This window comes from Urocitellus parryii, chromosome 7 (genome assembly GCF_045843805.1).
Source record: "Urocitellus parryii isolate mUroPar1 chromosome 7, mUroPar1.hap1, whole genome shotgun sequence".
NCBI lineage: Eukaryota > Metazoa > Chordata > Mammalia > Rodentia > Sciuridae > Urocitellus > Urocitellus parryii.
This window is the reverse complement of record NC_135537.1, coordinates 166,688,206-166,706,923: the sequence shown is the minus strand read 5'-3', so window position 1 is coordinate 166,706,923 and position 18,718 is coordinate 166,688,206. Positions and strand designations below refer to the sequence as shown.

The 18,718-nt window shown below is 38.3% G+C and overlaps 1 protein-coding gene and 1 non-coding gene across 2 annotated transcripts in view; both read left to right on the top strand.

Annotated features, from left to right (window-relative positions):
* Positions 1-1,533: 1,533 nt before the first annotated feature.
* The window catches only part of LOC113196372 (leucine-rich repeat-containing protein 37B-like), a 32,542-nt gene continuing 15,357 nt past the window's right edge, over positions 1,534-18,718 (top strand). The window contains exons 1-5 of the mRNA XM_077801282.1: positions 1,534-1,760; positions 4,390-4,461; positions 5,452-5,523; positions 9,339-9,410; positions 9,979-10,059. Coding sequence (XP_077657408.1) covers positions 1,534-1,760; positions 4,390-4,461; positions 5,452-5,523; positions 9,339-9,410; positions 9,979-10,059 — 524 coding nt within the window. The remainder of the gene's footprint in view (positions 1,761-4,389; positions 4,462-5,451; positions 5,524-9,338; positions 9,411-9,978; positions 10,060-18,718) is intronic.
* LOC113196394 (small nucleolar RNA SNORA51) lies at positions 16,061-16,192 on the top strand. Its single transcript, XR_003302544.1, has one exon. It is a non-coding gene; the product is annotated as a small nucleolar RNA SNORA51 (small nucleolar RNA).

Sequence of the window (18,718 nt, the reverse complement as noted above, 5' to 3'; positions counted from 1 at the left end):
CAGGACGTGGAACTCACCATAACTCCAGAGCCCAATGTGGGGGTTGAACAACCTACAGCTTTTCCTCCAAAGCCCCACGACGTGGAACTCACCATAACTCCAGAGCCCAATGTGGGGATTGAACAACCTACAGCTTTTCCTCCAAAGCTCCAGGACGTGGAACTCACCATAACTCCAGAGCCCAATGTCAAGGTTGAACATCCTACAGCTCCTCCAAAGCCCCACGATGTGGAAATCACCATAACTCCAGAGCCCAATGTGGGAGTTAAACATCCTACAGCTCCTCCAAATCCCCATGATGTGGAACTCACCATAACTCCAGAGCCCAATGTGGGAGTTGAACAACCTACAGCTTTTCCTCCAAAGCCCCATTACGTGGAACTCCCCATAACTCCAGAGCCCAATGTGGGGGTTGAACATCCTACAGCTCCTCCAAAGCCCCACGATGTGGAAATCACCATAACTCCAGAGCCCAATGTGGGGGTTGAAAATCCTACAGCTTTTCCTCCAAAGCCCCACTACGTGGAACTCCCCATAACTCCAAAGCCCAATGTGGGGGTTGAACATCCTACAGCTCCTCCAAAGCCCCACGATGTGGAAATCACCATAACTCCAGAGCCCAATGTGGGGGTTGAAAATCCTACAGCTTTTCCTCCAAAGCCCCACTACGAGGAACTCCCCATAACTCCAGAGCCCAATGTGGAGGTTGAACATCCTACAGCTCCTCCAAAGCCCCACGATGTGGAAATCACCATAACTCCAGAGCCCAATGTGGGGGTTGAACATCCTACAGCTTTTCCTCCAAAGCCCCACGACGTGGAACTCACCATAACTCCAAAGCCCAATGTGGGCGTTGTACATCCTACAGCTTTTCCTCCAAAGCCCCACGACGTGGAAATCACCATAACTCCAGAGCCCAATGTCAAGGTTGAACATCCTACAGCTTTTCCTCCAAAGCCCCACGACGTGGAAATCACCATAACTCCAGAGCCCAATGTCAAGGTTGAACATTCTACAGCTTTTCCTCTAAATCCCCATGAGGTAACACTTCTACGTCCTCACCAGGGGACTACAAATCCTCCTCCAAAACCCCCAGAGACAACATTTCCACATCTAGATCTGGAAACTACAAATCTTCCTCCAGAGCCCCCTGATGTGACATTTCCACATCCATACCAAGAGACTACAAATCCTCAAATCAACCACGAGGAAACTTCGGTCATGCCTCAAAATTTTGAAGTGGAAATTACCATAACTTCAAAACCCAACATTGATGTTGCGTCTTCTCAAACCTTGCCGGGGAAGCCAATTCAGCTTCCAGAGCCATATAAAGAGATTATAGCGAAACCTCCTGTATATTATGAGATTACACTTCCAACAATAAGTACAGCTCTGGTGTCGGAGTCATCTAGTGTTGGAGTTCAACCTCCAGACGTGACAATTACCCTGACTGCACTACCCAGTGTGGCAACTGAAAGTTCTACAACTCCTACAACTCTTTCAACAACTGAAACAACTTCACAGCAAACAAATATGACTGAATTCACAATTCCACAAGTGGAGCCAGACCAAACCACAACTCATTTCCCCGAAATTTATGCCACAGAAAAGGAAGAAAATGTCACCAAGAACACTAATATATGTGAGCTCTGTACCTGCCAAGATGAGACACTGTTGTGTGTTGGTCTCGCCCCAATGCAGAAACTCCACCGAGTGCCTGTGCTAGAGCCCTACAGCTACAATGGCACCTTCACAGTCTTGTAAGAATCACCTTTCCTCATTTGTGCTCTGCATTCTGCCTACCCTTTTCCTTAAGCGTCTCCTGGGCCTTTCTCATCTCCCCAACCCACATTGATTGACTTTTTGCTTTTAGTTTTTGCTTGTCAACTTCTCCATATCCTCTTTTTCCTTCTTACTGTTGTGCCCTTTCTCCAGTCTTTCACTTGTGATCATCCTTTATTTTCTTACCCATTTTTATTTAGCCCCATCATATCATTGCTTAAGCTTTACCATTTTGTTCCATCTGCTTTACAACTCATCTCATTAATGATGATACAACCAAGTGGTTAAGAGTAGATTCTAGAATAAGACTTTGAACCCAGATCTTTCATTTATTAGCGTTGTGACCTTGGGCAAAAAAGCTCTATGTCTCAGTTTCCTTATTTGGAAAATGGGGATTATGATAATTACCGGTTCATAGGATTGTTGTGAAATTTAGATGAGAGAGTGCATGTAATACTCATGTCGGTGCCTATCATATATGAATACTAGCTGTTAATATTATTATTCAGTCCCTCAATTATGTCCAGAATTCATCTTAGCCTTGGCTTTCATATAACATCCATTTTGTGCCCAACTGAGGGCTAAGTACTATGGGAGCCACAGAAATATGACATTGTTTACAGAACACAAAAATGATAGGAAGAAGACTAAAAATGGAGATGATATACAATTAAGTACTAAAAGAGGATGCAGACCACATGTGCTGTAATTCTTCAGAATCTTTCATTACTGAAGTATGGATGTTGGGAAAGCTGTACAGATAGGCTTAAATGTTACCTGGTGCTTGAAAGTGGCTATAATTTTAAAGAAAAAAACGGGAAATATATCTACACAAAGGAATGGCTGCAAGAATGACCAGGATTTGGTAGACTAGTAGGCCTACAAAGTATTGGGTTAGAATCAATGAAAGGTAATATGAAAAATCCTAATATCAACTATAGATGTTTGAAAGTTACACAGTGAGAAATGAAGAGCCACTGAAAGTTTTCAAGCAAGAGATAAAAATAACTAAAACAGGAAGATAATTTTATAATCCATTTTTAGAGTGATCTAGAAGAGAAAGCTTAATTCAATGGGGCCACCTAGAAAACTTTAGCAAAATCTGTGAGTAAAGCAAGAAGGAGCTTAATCAGAGTGGTTGTGATAGAGTAGAAAGAAAATCCTGGGAGCGCAAGGGGAAGTGGGGGAAGGAGGATGGAATGGGAATGGGAAAAACAATAGAATGAATCAGATATAACATTCCTATGTTCATATATGAATACACAGGTAGTGTAACTCCATGTCACGTACAACCACAAGAATGGGAAGTTATACTCCATGTGTGTATGATATGTCAAAATACATTCTACTGCCATAACTAAAAAGGACAAATAAAAGAACAAAAAAATCAAATTCCATCAATTTATTCTGTTTGATAACAAATAAAAATGTCAGGTTTTAAAAGTAAGATATTAAAAATATTTTAGGGTATGACTTTAGTCTGTTAAAAGGAAAAAAAAATCCTGGGAGCTTTAGAAGAATAACAAATGCTTTAATGATTGACTAAAAGATTTAGGGGATGAGGTGTACAGAAAAGAGAAAAATAAAATATGGCTCCACGAGTTTTGTCCTGGATAAAAAATGAGAATGCTGGTGATGTAGCAGGTGGAAAACAACACCAGGAAGGAAAGCCAGTTGGAGAGAAATGAGTTCACTCTTAGCCGTTTCTTAGTGGGGAACATAAAGCCCTCAGAAGGCTTCTGGTTGAGTGGAAATGTCCACTAGGCCTTTGTCCACTAGATGAGCAGGCTTATCCTCCAACCTCAAACGCCAAGAAAAAGTCTAGGTAAAGATGTATAAACAGAAAAGTTATTGCTAAGGGATAAGGACAGAGTTTAAAAAAAAAAGTTGAAGGTATCTGCAGAGTTGAAACTGAACATAATTTAACAGCTTCTTTAAACATGTCATTCATAGATACATTCTCACTTTTTTTAAAAAAAAAAGTCAACAGAAGTATATTGGATCAAAGTGAAAATCTATACCTCTATCCTTTTTCATCCCTTGTCCATGCCCTACCACCCATAAGATGACCCCTGTTACATATTGGTGTGTGTCTTTCTTTCTGCTTTCTCTTTCTATGCATAATTTTCCCCGATGAAGTTTAAAAAAGAAAAAAACACTGTGATTCATGCTTGTTTTCTATGCAACATGTTCAAGAGATCTTTCCACATCAGCACACAATTAGAATCACATCCGTGATTTCTAATTGTCCTTATCCTCCTAATACCTGGAGATATTTCAACAGAGGGCACTTAGGCAAAGCTTTGGTGTCACTTGCAATGTGTTTCTTAATTCATATTTGTTAATATGGTAAATTCTTGCCCATTTTTCTGTTGAAATTCGACAGATAGGAAGTTAAACTTCTGCTTTATCATTTGTGCCAGTGGCTCACATTATTATCTTATTGGGAAACCGGGAAGCTGATAGTTCTGAAAATTAGAAAGCTGGGTTTTTGTTTCGTTTGTTTTTTCTATATTTGAATGTTCTCCATGAGTTTTCCATGATTGTTTTACTTTTTCTGTTCATTTTTTCCCTACTTATTCAAAAGTATAAACTGTTTCTTCACAGGAATTTCCAAGGAAACGTTATTTCTTACATTGAAGAAAACATATGGAAATCCTACCGTTGGGTAGAGAAACTGTGAGTATATTCTCTCCAAACATGAATACAAAAAAAAAAATGCATTGTAAGATCCTTCTTAGTCTAGAATGTTGAGGTCAATACTGTTAGAAAAAGGTTTTTCCCTCCATAAATCAATTCAGCCTGTATTGAGTGAAATTTGGTAGTTATTTTAAAAATTAAATTTCATGGGGACTGGGTTTGTAGCTTAGTAGTAAGTAGAGTAATTGCCTAGCATGAGCGAGGACCTGGATTCCATCCCCAGGACCACAGCAAAAAAATAAATAAATAAATAAAAATTCAATTTCGTGGACCCTCTTTGAAGTAAGTAAAAAACAATTTAAATTTATTTTCCATTTTGTAAGTAATACATAATTACATTCTTAATGAGTAAATATGAAATAACAGGTAGTGAGACCATCCCTGTGCTCTAACCCTCCACCCCTGAGGAAACCACTACTCTTGAGTTTGGTATATATACCCTTCTGGATCTTTCCCCATGCATTTGCCTACACACATATTTACATATAGCAAAATAGGTTTGTTGCATGGTTTTATTATCTTTTTTTTTTACATAAATGGTAACATTCATGCAACTTGACTCTTTCACTTCATCATATGTCAGGTTTCTTTTTAGTACACAGAACCTACCCTATTCATTTGAATTCATGCATAATATTCCATAGTATGAACATATCATGATTTATTTAAAAATAATTCCCTTACTGATGGATGTTTAGAGTGTATATGGTTTTCCTGTTTACATGCATAATGTCAATAAACATACTTCTTTGTGAACATGGGCATATAATTCTATAGAATAGAAATGAGATTTTGGGGGGTGAAGACTATTGTAGATACGAAATTTTAGCTACCCGCAAAAAGGCTATGCCACCTTATACTCCTGGCAAGAGAATATGACAACATTCATTTTCTCATACTTTTTTACCACTGGATATTCTCCATCTTTGTGCTGAATTTTGGTCCAGAAATAACCTTTTCATCTTTCAGAATTCTCAGTGAAAATTCCCTGACTGAATTACACAAAGATTCCTTTGAAGGCCTGCTATCCCTCCAGTATTTGTAAGTTAGTTAATCATATTTATCTGTGAATTATGGGTTATCTAATGAATAAGGGGTTCATATTAGATATCTGTAAAATCTCTTCCAGCAATTAAATTCTGTGATTGTGTAAGTTTGTATAGATTTTAACCCATCTCCAGAATTAAATACCTTCTAAGCATTTTTAGTTTTAAAAATTATATAGACAAGATACGGATGGGAAAAAAAACTCCACTTACAGTAGAAAAGTGGTAATAAGATCAGAGCAATTACTAACACTCATATGAACTTTGTTTTGTAAGTGTTTACATGTATTTATATCTAGTTTACAGCCCATGGATCAAAACCAATCCACAGTCAATTTTTATACAGCTCATTAACTAAGAATTATTTTTACATTTTTAAAATGCTGTAAAATAAATAGGAAAGAATATGTAGCAGAGATCGTATGTCGCCTGCAAAATCTAAAATATTTACTATCTGGCCTTTGCAAATAAGGTTTTAAAAAGTTGGATTAGTAGAACAGCGGGAATTAAAGTTAACCTCAGTTTGGTGCCTACAGGAGAGAAAAAAAATAGGCCACCTATATTCATTTGAATGCCATTAATTAGAATGTTTTAACAATTAAACTGAATTAAATTAATGCGTAAAGACTAAATAACTAGCCAGCATGATGGCCAGTATGATGGCGCACACCTGTAATCCCAGTGGCTCAGGAGGATGAGACAGGAGGATTGCAAGTTCAAAGCCAACGTCATCAAGGGCAAGGTGCTAAGCAACTCAGTGAGACCTTGTCTCTAAATAAAATACAAAATAGGGCTGGGGGTGTGGCTTAGTGGTTGAGTGCCCCTGAGTTCAATCCCTGGAACAACAAAAAAAGACTAAATAACTAAGTAAGTAAATTGCATAATAATATTTTGAAGACTACTAAGCTACTGAAGAACATACCAGTATTAAGGATTTCAATGCAGGAATTGACATACCTTCATTAAAAATAGATATTTGCCAAACACAGAAGTATAAAGAAGGTCAAGTGTCATATGTTTTCTCTCATGTGGGGACACTAGAGAGGAAAAAAGAAAAGAAAGATGGGGGTGAGGCTCATGAAAATCAAAAGGAGATCAGTAGAAAAAAGGAAAAGGAACCAAGGGGTGAGAAGAAGGGAGAGAAGGGGGAAGTGCTGGGGAATGATATTGACCAAAGTTTATTGTTACATTGTGTGCATGTATGAATATGTAGCAACAAATCCCAGCATTATGTACAACTATAATACACCAATAAAAAATGTGAAAAAGTTGGGCATGGTGGTACATGCCTGTAATTCCAGCAGTTCAGGAGCCCGAGGCAGGAGGATTGCAAGTTCAAGGACAGCCTCAGTAATTTAGCAAGGCTCTAATCAACTTAGTGAGACCCAATCTCAAAATAAAAAATTAAAAGGGCTGGGGATATGGCTCAGTTTTAAAGTGTCCCTGGGTTCAATCTCAGTATCCCCCTCCAGAAAATAGATATTTGAAATGATGGTTAAATGGTGTAGTTTGAAACGTTTACACTAAGTAAGCAGATCAGAAATGCCTATAACTTTTCATTAATCACAAAATTAAAATCTCTCTATTATTATTGTCAAGGAGGGAACACTTACATAGTATTTTTATCTGGTTAAAGATAATTTAGGTTCTTTGCTGTGATAGCTTGATTTTTATCCTTTGTCTGTGGTATCTAGATATGTGTGGGTCATTAACCCTATTAAGCTAACTAATGATGTTTTTAGTAAATATATTCTTTTTTCAGATGTAGAAGGCTTAAAAGAAGTGAGTATAAAGAGCTTCACATGATACTAAAAGTAGTCCTTTGAATTATCAAACCTCCTAGGCCCTCAGGAACAACTGCTTTTGTATTGGTGGTTTTAGTCACTTTTGCCTCAAACAAACGTGGTTTGGAGAAAACAAATGAGATAACTGCTTAATGGAGTAGACTTTTCATTATTTCTACTATGTAAGACTTTGTTAGCTAATTATTTCATGTTAGCATATATATTTGCATTTATTTCAAAAAAAACACTAATCAATAAAAAAGAGCTCAAAAGAATATGCCAAATACTGTTCCCTAGTATTGGAAGGACAAAGATGAGTAAGACAGGTTCCTCTTCTTTAGGAACTTAGGGGCTCACAGAGGAGACAAGGCTAAGCTCAAACCATGATTCAGCAAGTACCCAGTGGATGACAAAGTGCTAAAGAGGTGCAGCAGAAGGGCCAGCTGTGAAGTCACAAACTGCATTCCTTTTTAACTAGTCATTTTTGTCCCCCTCCTCACTCCCTAGATATTCATTTATTTTATAAATATTTTAGTTTCTCAAATACTTGTGTCAGTTTTAAACCTGGAGGGCAACACAGATGAGCAAGACCCAGTGCAGGCTTTCAAAGAGTTTGTATCAGAAGAAATGGGATACAAAAACAATTGAATTGAAAACAAATAGATATGGGCACTAAGAGGTATAAATTGTGTCTACAGCACAAAAGAGGAGAAAAGATTTCCAATTGGTTTAAGGAAAATGTTCCCACGGCAGTGCTGTTTCAACAGGACCTCGAAGGGCCTCACTGGGAATCATCAGATAGGCATCTTAGGGAAAATATACAAAGCTTACAAAGGGAGAATGGGAGAAAGGCAAAACCCAGAAATGTGTTTGAGGAGTGCCATGGGCACCTGTAGGGCACAAGAGGGAGAATGGAACCCAACCTTCTAGGACTTTGAGTGCCAAGCAAAGGAGCCGTGGTGGGGAACCATCTGCAGTGCTCTAAAACAACCTTGAGTCTCAGATTCACCTGGAGGACTTTGTAGAACTTGGTTCTGGATACCACCCTCATAGTTACTGATTCAGTCATTCTGGAGTAGGGCTGAGAATTTTGCATTCTTCAAAAGTTCCCAGGTAATACTGGTCTTTAAGAACCAATTCTAGACAGCCTAACTGGTGACTGAGTTCAGGATTGATTAGAAAGGGAGAGCCTAGAGTTGGAGACACCAGACATGACAGTTCTACCCATCCAGGTGAAAAGTGAGGAACAAGCTGAAATCTGTGGAAGTAAGAGAGTCAACTCTAATCAGAATGGTGTTTTCAAATAAAAATCCAGTTCCATGTTGTTTTTCATTGTCCCAGCACTATACAACTGAAGCAGGTACTTCATGGAGTATTAAGATATGAAACCAAAATGAGTTTCCATTAGTATGATAGAAAGTACAACTCTGAATTAGTTCAAATACATGTATTAATTAGAGGAGTAACTGTCTTTCAAATGATTTGAAAGGTATCTTTTTCTTCTAGTATTAAACTGGGTTAGAAAAATAGAATAAAGGACTAGGGGTATAGCTCAGTGTTAAAGTGCTTGTTTAGCATGCACAAGGCCCTGGGTTCAATCCCCTGTACCACACACACACACACACACACACACACACACGCACGTGTGAAAGAAAAACCAAATTAAGCCAGGAACATGAGAATATTCCCTTTAATTTTAAAAATTACATGCAGAAATTAATACTTATAGCTCATAATCTTGAACTTGATAAAACTGTAAAAGGTCACATAATAATTATCCTACTGTCAGGAAAGACTATCTCAAAACCTGTCAAGATATAAAGTTGTATATTTTACTTATGAAAGTGAGACTCAAGAGAAGAGTGGGCAGGGTTAAAAACTCTAAAAAATTAAAATATAAGTCCAAAGGTTTAGAATTTAAACAAAAACTAGGTATCCAATATTATCAATTCTAGATTCTATTTATTCATACTAATTAGATAGCTAATATCTAATCAAGGCAATATTTTCCTTTTACTTTTCCTAGAGATTTATCCTGCAATAAAATACAATCTATCGAAAGACGTACATTTGAACCACTACCTTTTTTGCAATTTATGTAAGTTAACTTGATGATATTTGAAATTTTATAAACCCCCTTGATACTCATTTGAAATTATGATTAAAAATTTATTAGTAAAAAGTTACTAAAGTTATATAGCAAATCTTTTTAGTATCTAGCAAAGATAAGTATGAGAATTATTATACATGGATTGAAATGAGTCATTACAGAGCAGTGGTTCAATTAGTGTGATTTTATACCCAGGTGACATTTTGGCATCTAATGGCCAGACACCAGGGATGCTGCTAAACATCTACAATATACAGGACAAAACTCCACAACAAGAATTTTCCAGCCCAAAATGTCAATAGCATTGAAGTTCTGAAGCCCTGTGTTAGAGAAGTATTTTTTGAGCATTCACTGTTTTATAGCTAAGGCTCTGCATGTATAAACGCAGAAATATAAGTCATAAGTCGGGATCTTCCACAGCAAGATTTCTTTAGTGTGTGGAAAAAGTATTGAGGTTACATTTCATCATATATAAGTTAGAATCACTGCCAAATGATAAATGTTCTGAAAGAATATCTTTTTTCTTCTCCTTCTTCTTTGGCTTTCTTTTTTGTAGAAACCTTGGTTGCAATTTACTCACAGAACTGGGCTTTGGAACATTTCAGGCATGGCATGGACTGCAGTTTTTACACAAGTTGTAAGTGAAATAGAAGATACACGCATGTACAAAAAAATCCCCCAAAACTATGTGTTAAAAACGTTATACAGTTATTGGTTAGCTTGATGTAAGCCCTGTCTTATTCTGAGAAGTATGTCTTTAAGATCCATTCATTCTTTTCAAATGAGGAAACTAAGGCACAGAGAAGCCAAGAGACTTGTAATTTATATAGGACATGCTCTGCTTTCCCTAGCACTGATCTCTGGCATAGATAATAGAAAGCATCATGCAAGCAACACCCAAATTAGCATTGCCATGGTAGTCTCAGTGATGATGCTCTGACATGTGAATTGTCCTTGAATTTCATTTTTGAGTTTAACTCTGATTCAATCTCACATTTAGAGTCCCTAACTGCTTAAATATATGCAACAGGGCTACAAAGAATGAAGTTTAGCATAAAGCCCTCCAGGGAGCACAGATGCAGGTGCTTTCTCAATGGAAAGCACAAACGAATTGGCTCAGGGGACCTCTCTCCCCAATCACCCAGAGCATTATTTTTCTAAAAATACCTGCCTCTGAAGTCATGAATTGTATGTAGGCAGTAAGAATCTTTGAGGTGTGAGAAAGATGATGTTTATGATATAGTGTAAAAAACATTTGTAAAGAAAATACATTGCTCTGACCTAATTACATATACTATCTTTCCTGACTACCCTTAACAAGAAGTATGGGTTTTATTTCCTTTCAGCTCAAAAGGAAATTTTGTTTTTACTTATTTATTTGATTTGTTTTGGTTTTCAGTGCTGGGGATGGAACCCAGGGCCTTGGGCATTCTAGCCAAGCACTCTGGCACTGAGCAACATATACCCCTAACCCCTGAAAGGGATTTAAGACTCAAGGTGAAAGTTCTCCCCTCAACTCAATTTTGGAAAAAATTGTTCACCTGTCTCGTGGGTCAGAAATCCAGGTTCACATGGTTCATTTTGGGTTCCATGAAGGGATGGTTATGGTATGCCTGGAGCTGGATTAACTTTTCCTTCAGATGCTCATTTATTGCAGCCACCTCCTCCCCCTCATCAATTTGCTGAAGCCTAAATTGTGGAAAGAATATGGAGAGTCTACTTTTCAAACAAAGCAGGGATGGATGGTGGGTCAGAAAAGACTCATAATGGAGGAGGCACCAACTTATCTCTAGTTTCTGTGTTCATCAGAACAGAAAAAGGCATTTGCTTCATGATGAGAACTCAGAGCCAACTGGCAATGGACGTTAACACTCATATCATGCAATGCGAATGGAGCTCTGCCTCTCAGACTAATTCATAGTTGCTTTCATAGATTGGCACATTGAGCCAGACAAGGTGCACAGCTGTGGTCCCAGCCATTTGGGAGGCTAAGACAGGAGTTCAAGGCCAATCTGGGCAACATAGTAAGACCTGTCTCTTAAAAAAGAAGAAAAGAGCTGGGCACAGTGACACACGCCTATAATCCCAGCAGCTAGGAGGCTGAGGCAGGTGGATTATGCATTTAAAGCCAGCCTCAGCAAGTTAGCAAAGTCCCTAAGTAACTCAGTGAGACCTTGTCTCTAAATAAAATACAAAAAAGAGCTGGGGGGTGTGGCTCAGTGGTTAAGTGCCCCTGAGTTCAATCCCCAGTACCAAAAAGAGAGAGAGGGGGAAAAAAAAAAGATTGGCGCAATGGTCACGATCCACCAAGTGTGTATTGGGAGCTGAGCACTTTTGTTTTGGGTAAAATTTTTCTAATAGATAAAGCCATTTTGCTTCAGGAAACACTTGCCATAGTGAGAGATAAGCCTCTTAAATTTCTTTCCAAAGGCAACTTGCCAAGGGAAGATGCCGGTAATTTTATGATCAATATGAATGTACTGGGGTGTTTATAAGTTAAAAGACCAATTTTCCCTGAACTATAAAAGTTTGTTCAGAGGTCTCAGCTGATGTAGATATATCATGAATTGAATGGAACCTAAGCTCTGGGTCTCCTCCCTTGCACAGGTCTCTTCTAAGGTTCTGATTGGGGCCCTCGCAATTTCTTTTTCTTTTTCCTTTCCTTTTTTGTTTTTTTTTGTTGGTCCTGGGGATTGAACTCAGGGGCCCTCAACTACTGAGCCACATCCCCAGCCCTATTTTGTAGTTTATTTAGAGACAGGGTCTCACTGAGTTGTGTAGTGCCTCTCCATTGCCAAGGCTGGCTTTGAACCTGCGATCTTCCTCGTTCAGCCTCTCAAGCCACTGAGATTACAGGAGTGTGACACCATGCCCGGCCCTCCCAATTTCTATATACCTAAATTTTGCATGTTTTTATCAGAGGTAATTTCCCAAATTAGATAAGTTTCAGGCCCCACAAAGTCTGGATTCACCTCTGGGTTCCATGTAATACAACCTGGTAAATCTCTCGAATAAGGCCTTTCTATTATTGACAAACACTGATGCAACAACTTAGCAGTATGTTAGACTATTTTGAACCTGAAAAAAGATGTGCCAAGAGCTTATTAGTAAAGTACCACTGTTTAAATGGTAGTAATAATCATATCTATTCCAGATGAAATCAGAAATGAAACATATTATATGGAAAAGTAGTACTGGTTGATAATCCTAAATGTTAAGTTTACTTTTTTCCCCCCTGACTTTAAAGTGCTTCTCCTTCATTCACCTACACAGGTCCAGACTGATGGCTTATTTTTTAAAAATTCTTTTAGTTACTTCATTGGTTCTAACAATACAAGCTCCATGAGTTTAGAAACTGAAGGATTCTACAAGGTAGAAAGGCAGGCTCTATTCAGATAGAGCATATTCACATGCTGACTTATCTATGACACATCAATATTGTGCCAAGAACATAAGCACAAAGAACGAATAAGAGGGAAATCCAAGATTTATCCCTGTTATTTATTCCACTACTGAGAATATCCATGAAGTAGGTGTGCCACACTATAAAGGCAAATTGAGCTGCGGTCCCAGAAATGCCCTATTGCTCCCCCATAGTCCACTAGCACCAGTTTCCTAAGGACAGCTGTAGAGACACAAAAGTTTGCATGCTTCAGGGTACGGTCATCACTTTTTGGTTTATACTGGAATCCTGGCAGCTTCTTTCAGATTCAGAGAGGCATAAAGATTAAAGATGAAAAAAGAGCTCAGTTCTGTCCTTTGGGGTGAGTTAGATTGGTTTAATTTGTAATGGTTCAAAAGTTTTGAGAGTCTCATATCCAGTAACTATTATACCTTTCTTCTCCCAGTTGCATCTTATTCTTCCCACCTGGGAAACAGGCATCTTCTCTTCTCTCCTCTTGGAACCTTAGTAATTCTTCCTCTGCCCATTACATTTATTTAATGCCTAATTTACTAGTTGTTTATTATGTTCCAGGCTATATTAAGTATTTATGCAAATGAGATGACATACCGAAAAGCCTTAGAATAGTGCTTGGCACATGATAAGTATTCAAAACATGTTATCTTATTTTCCCAAGAGCTCTTGCAATGTTGATGTTATTATTCCCCATTTTTCAGATGAAAAAGTTGAAATTCAGAAATCTTGCCTAGGTTCACACTGTTAGTAAGTGGCAAAATCACAAACTTTACAAATAATTTTCCATGCAGCATTTGTTTCCTCGTAATAAAAGCTGACTGATAACAATTTGGCTGTTTGTGCATTGTATCTTGAAGTTGGCTTCTGACTTGCGTAGGACTTTTGGAGCAGAGAGCTCTGTTTCCCTTTGAGAATTCTGTACTTCTAGAGCTATGGCCATACCACCTCTGGGCATCCCCAGGGTTCCTGTTCATTGGCCAGTGCATATTTGACATCATCACAGCCTTCTCTGGGCCCAGCCCATCCTAGATGCCTTAACATGTTCTTTCATTTAATCCTCAGACTGCCTGGTGTGAGGAAAATGCTACTAATAAGGCTCACAGATGTTTGTGACTCAAGTCACTTCAGTAGAAAGTGACAGAGTCAGAATTCAAACCCAGGTCTGCCTGATTCCAGGGTCCTTGCCGCTTCTTCTGTTCCTCACTGCCAGGGAGTCTTCTTCAAGGCTCTTCTCAGCACTTTCAGATACAGGCTTGCCATTTCAGATTCCTTTAGACTTTGCCTTTAGAAAGGACTGACATGGTGCAGTCGGAGGTCTTGTATTGAGGAGCTTCATGTGGGGAGTCATTTTCTTATGGCTCATGGACCTATGTAGATGAATAAAGGAAAGGGGTTACTCCATCCCCAAGTACTTCAAACATGCTGGAACAGGGTGAGGGCTACTCTGCTTATTTCTTTGACTACCTTCCTCAAAGGAACCAGTTTCCCTGCCTGCCTTGTGATTCTAGCATAGATAGATAGTGTTGGAGTTTGTCCTATTTTAAGTTTGTTTTGACTGCCTGCTTTGGACATATTTTCAGCTAAAGCTGTTAGGATTTCAGTACATTCAAGACAGTGATGACGCTTCAGTCCTCAATTCTTCTCTGTCTCCTCAGTTAATAGAAAGGAAACGTAGCCCATCTGTCTGGACCTGTATAGAAGAATTTGGAGAAAAAAAAAATAACAGGTAAGAAATATTCCCTTATTTTGTGAGCTTACCTTTATTCTGTCCCATTGTTCCTACAGCAAAAGGCTTGAGCAAACATATTTGAGTTCTCCTTTTCCAATAAGGTATATTTTTAAAATCACTTAAAAATGTACTTCTCAAGCTGGGCATAGTGATGCACATCTGTAATACCAGTTACTTGGGAGGAGCCTACAGCAGGAGAATCACAAGTTCAAGGCCAGCCTTAGCAACTTAGTGAGACCCTATCTCAAAATAAAATTAAAAGGGCTAGAAGCCGAGTGCAGGGGTGCATGCCTGTAATCCTAACAGCCCAGGAGGCTGAGGCAGGAGGATTGCAAGTTCAAAGCCAGCCTCAACAATTTAGTGAGGCTGTAAGCAACTGAGCAAGATCCTGTCTCAAAAATTAAAAGGGCTGGATGTGTAGTTTAGTGGTTAAGCACCCCTGGGTTCAATTCCTGGTTCCAAAAAAAAAAAAAAAAAAAAAAGTGGTGGCAGGGACAGGATGGAGATGTGGCTTAGTGGTAGAACACTCCTGGGTTCGATCCCCGGTAACACAAAACAAACATACAAACAGGCAATGCATCTCAAACTTTGCCTCTGAGACAGTCTTTAAGGCAAAAAAAAAAAAAAAAAATTAGCTACTGGTACTCCCACAAAGGTATCAAAAAGGCAATGGATGAGGAGTCAGTGCACTTTAGTTTATCTATAAAATCAGGGAATTGAGGGAGAAATGGAAATGATCTCTAGTGAAGTGTCCACTCTGAATCTACAAATGTTCATATGTTTGGTTCATGAAAAAGAGTCACTATAGCGTGTTCCAGCTTCCCCCTCACTCTCTCCATTGCACAGGCACAACCTTAATGAAGAAAATGATGCTCTAATACAGGAGGAAAAAAATAGGATAATCTAGACTGTGGCCTCATGTTTTAATTTCACTAGGGACAAATGCAAAGACCCCAGTATTAGTCGTAGAAGGGCTGCCTGTTGAGAGGAAATGCTGAGATGAAGGGCACAAAGCCATGTGTGAACTGCTAAAAAAGAGAAGCACTGAAGAACTGAGATCATTTTAAAGGAAAGATAATAACAAACTTTGCTACATTCTTCTGGCTACATATTGCTTTACAGTCATTCTTAAAGGCTAGTGGAAAGGGAGCTTACTTTTACAGAACACACCAGCCACCTTACAGGTTTTAATGCCCCAACTCATGGCAGAGAATGTTTAAAGCCCAAGTTTGGGAACAAAACTGTGTCATTCAAATTTTTTTGTCTTCATAACATCACAACTAGTGTTATAAATTGGGCAAGTTAATGAGACTGAAAAATATCTGGAAAAATGCACTAGGCAAGAATAAGCTATGTGGCTGCTGGCTTCACCAGTTAGTCACTTTGACCTTAGTCATGGAAGAGTATGAAATGTCACTCCTCTTTATTCCATCTACTGACATGATTAGGCTTATAGCAGTTGGTGTTCTATACATTAAAATATGGTTCTTTTCCCTCCTCTTGCTTACTACAGGCTGTGTTCTTACATTAACTGTACAGAAAGAGGGAGCAGAATAAACCGACCCCATGTACATTTCAATCCAGGCCCTGTGCCTGCTCTGTCTTGTGAATGGGGAAACATGGAAATAAGAAAATTGATATAACACACATACCACAAAAAAGCAACATTACAAAGCACAATTCAGGATATTCAGTGCATTCATAAGGTTGTGCAACAATCGCCATTATCTGCCTGAACGTTTCCATCACTCCAAAAGGAAACATGGTTCCAGTTAGTTATCACTTTCTCTTTCTTTCTCCCCACAGTCCCTGGCATTCACTACTTTCTGTCCTTCTGGATTTGCCTATACTGGACATTTCACATAGACAAGTTATATTGTAATGGCCTTTTATATCTGGCTTTCACATGGTTTATTGTTTCCTAGGTTCACCCTTGAAACAGTTATCAGTACTTTCTTTTTTTTTTTTTGAGAGAGAGAGAGAGAGAGAGAGAATTTTTTAATATTTATTTTTTAGTTCTTGGCAGACACAACATCTTTGTTTGTATGTGGTGCTAAGGATCGAACCCGGGTCGCATGCATGCCAGGCGAGCGCACCACAGCTTGAGCCACATCCCCAGCCCAGTTATCAGTACTTTCTACAGCTGAATAATATCCCATTGTATAGATGTACCATTATATCAATTCATCTAAACATTAATTGGGATGATTCTACTTTGAGGCTATTATGAATAATGCCAGTTTTTGTGTAGACACATGTTTTTAATTCTAGGGTGCATACCTAGGAAGGGAATTCTGGGTGCATACCTAGGAAGGGAATTGGTGGGTCATGTGGTAACTATAGTTAACTTTTTTGAGGAATTCCCAGACCGTTTTCCACAGTGGCTTCACCATTTTACATTCCCAGCTACAAAGTATGAGGGTTCAAGTTTCTCTGTATTTTTGTCAACACTTGTTATTATCTTATTTTTATTTAAAGCCTTAGATTAAGGAACAATGCTTAACCAGTCTTTCTCTTCATAACATTATGAGTATAAAGTAGTATCTTGTGGTTTTAATTTGCATTTTCCTAATAACTTGAGAAACTGAGCATTCTCTTCATGAGCATGTTGGCCTTTACATATCTTATTTGAAGAGATGTTTATTCATGACTTTCCCCATTTTAAAATTGAGTTGTTTTTTTTTCGGAGTTATAAGAGTTCTTTATACATTTTGGGTATTCTGTGTATTATCAGCTATATGATCTATAAATATTTTATCCCCTTCTATAAGTTGTCATTTCACCTTCTTAATAGTGTCCTTCAAAGCATAAAAGTTTTAAATTTTGATACAATCTAATTTACCTAATTTTTCCATTGGTTATTTATACTTTTGGTGTCATACCTGAGAAACTTTTACCTAAAACAAGGTCGTGAGCATTTACTCCTATATTTTATCTTAAGAGCTTTTTGTTGTTATTGTTGTTGTTTTGGGGTACTGGGGATTGAGCTCAGGGGCACTCAACCACCTATCACCCCCCAGCCCTATTTTGAATTTTTTTTTAGAGACAGGGTCTCACTGAATTGCTTAGCACCCCGCTTTTGCTGAGGCTGGCTTTGAACTCATGATCCTCCTGCTTCAGCCTCCTGAGCCATTGGGATTACAGGGTGCACCACCGCACCCAGCTGGGCTATTTTTCAAAGCTATCACTGAGCTAGAGAGTGAGGAATGGAAGAACAACACAAATCTCACTGTTCTTATAGAAATTCAGCTGTTTTTCTGGAATAAATGCTTCTTAATTTGCCGTAAGCCTTTGATTAAATTTCCAGAACACTGGAAAAAGTGATTTTGACCATTTTGCCATTTTGTTGTTGTTGTTGCCTTTGTGGAGGGATGTATTTTCAGATATCCTTACTCCACCAATTTTCACTGATGTCACCTATAAAAAGGTTTTAAATCTCTACAGTCTCAGTTCTGTGGGCTAATTATTTAATCATGGAAAATAATTAGGGAAAAGAAGTAAAAGTATAATTCTCATAAACTTTTCCAGATGAGCAGATGAAGTTTACCAAGGCATTTCTGAATTTAGTTCTCTCAAAGCTAAGGTTAAAGTAACATCTGTCTTCTGTCTTAACCGCCCCCCCTTTTTTTTTTCTTTATATGGGCTTTGGGGTCAGAAATGAGTTCAAATTCCAGCTTTGCTTCTTACTAAGTTTGGTGGCCCTAGGACAAGTTATATAACCTCTCTGTGCCTCAGTTTCTTCATTTGTAAAATGGGGTAATGATAACATTTACCACATAAGCTTATTATGAGGATTAAATATGAAATGCTGATCATAGATGCCTGGCAGCCTAATAGATGTTAGCTGCAATAATTATTCTTAAAAACTATAAGTAAATAGCAGAAAGATCAATAGAGTAGAAGGGAGAAAACAGGGGGAAGGAGAAGAGGGGGAACAGGGAGTACTAGGGACCGAATTAGAGCAAATTATATTACATGCTTTTATAATTATGTTAAACTGATTCCTAAAATGTTATGAATAATTATAAAGAAACAACTAAAAAAATGTTCTAGCCAGGTTCAGTAAGACATTCCTAGAAACTCCAGTAGCTCAGGAGTCTGAGGCAAGAGGATCACAAGTTCAAAGCCAGCCTTAGCAACTTAGTGAGG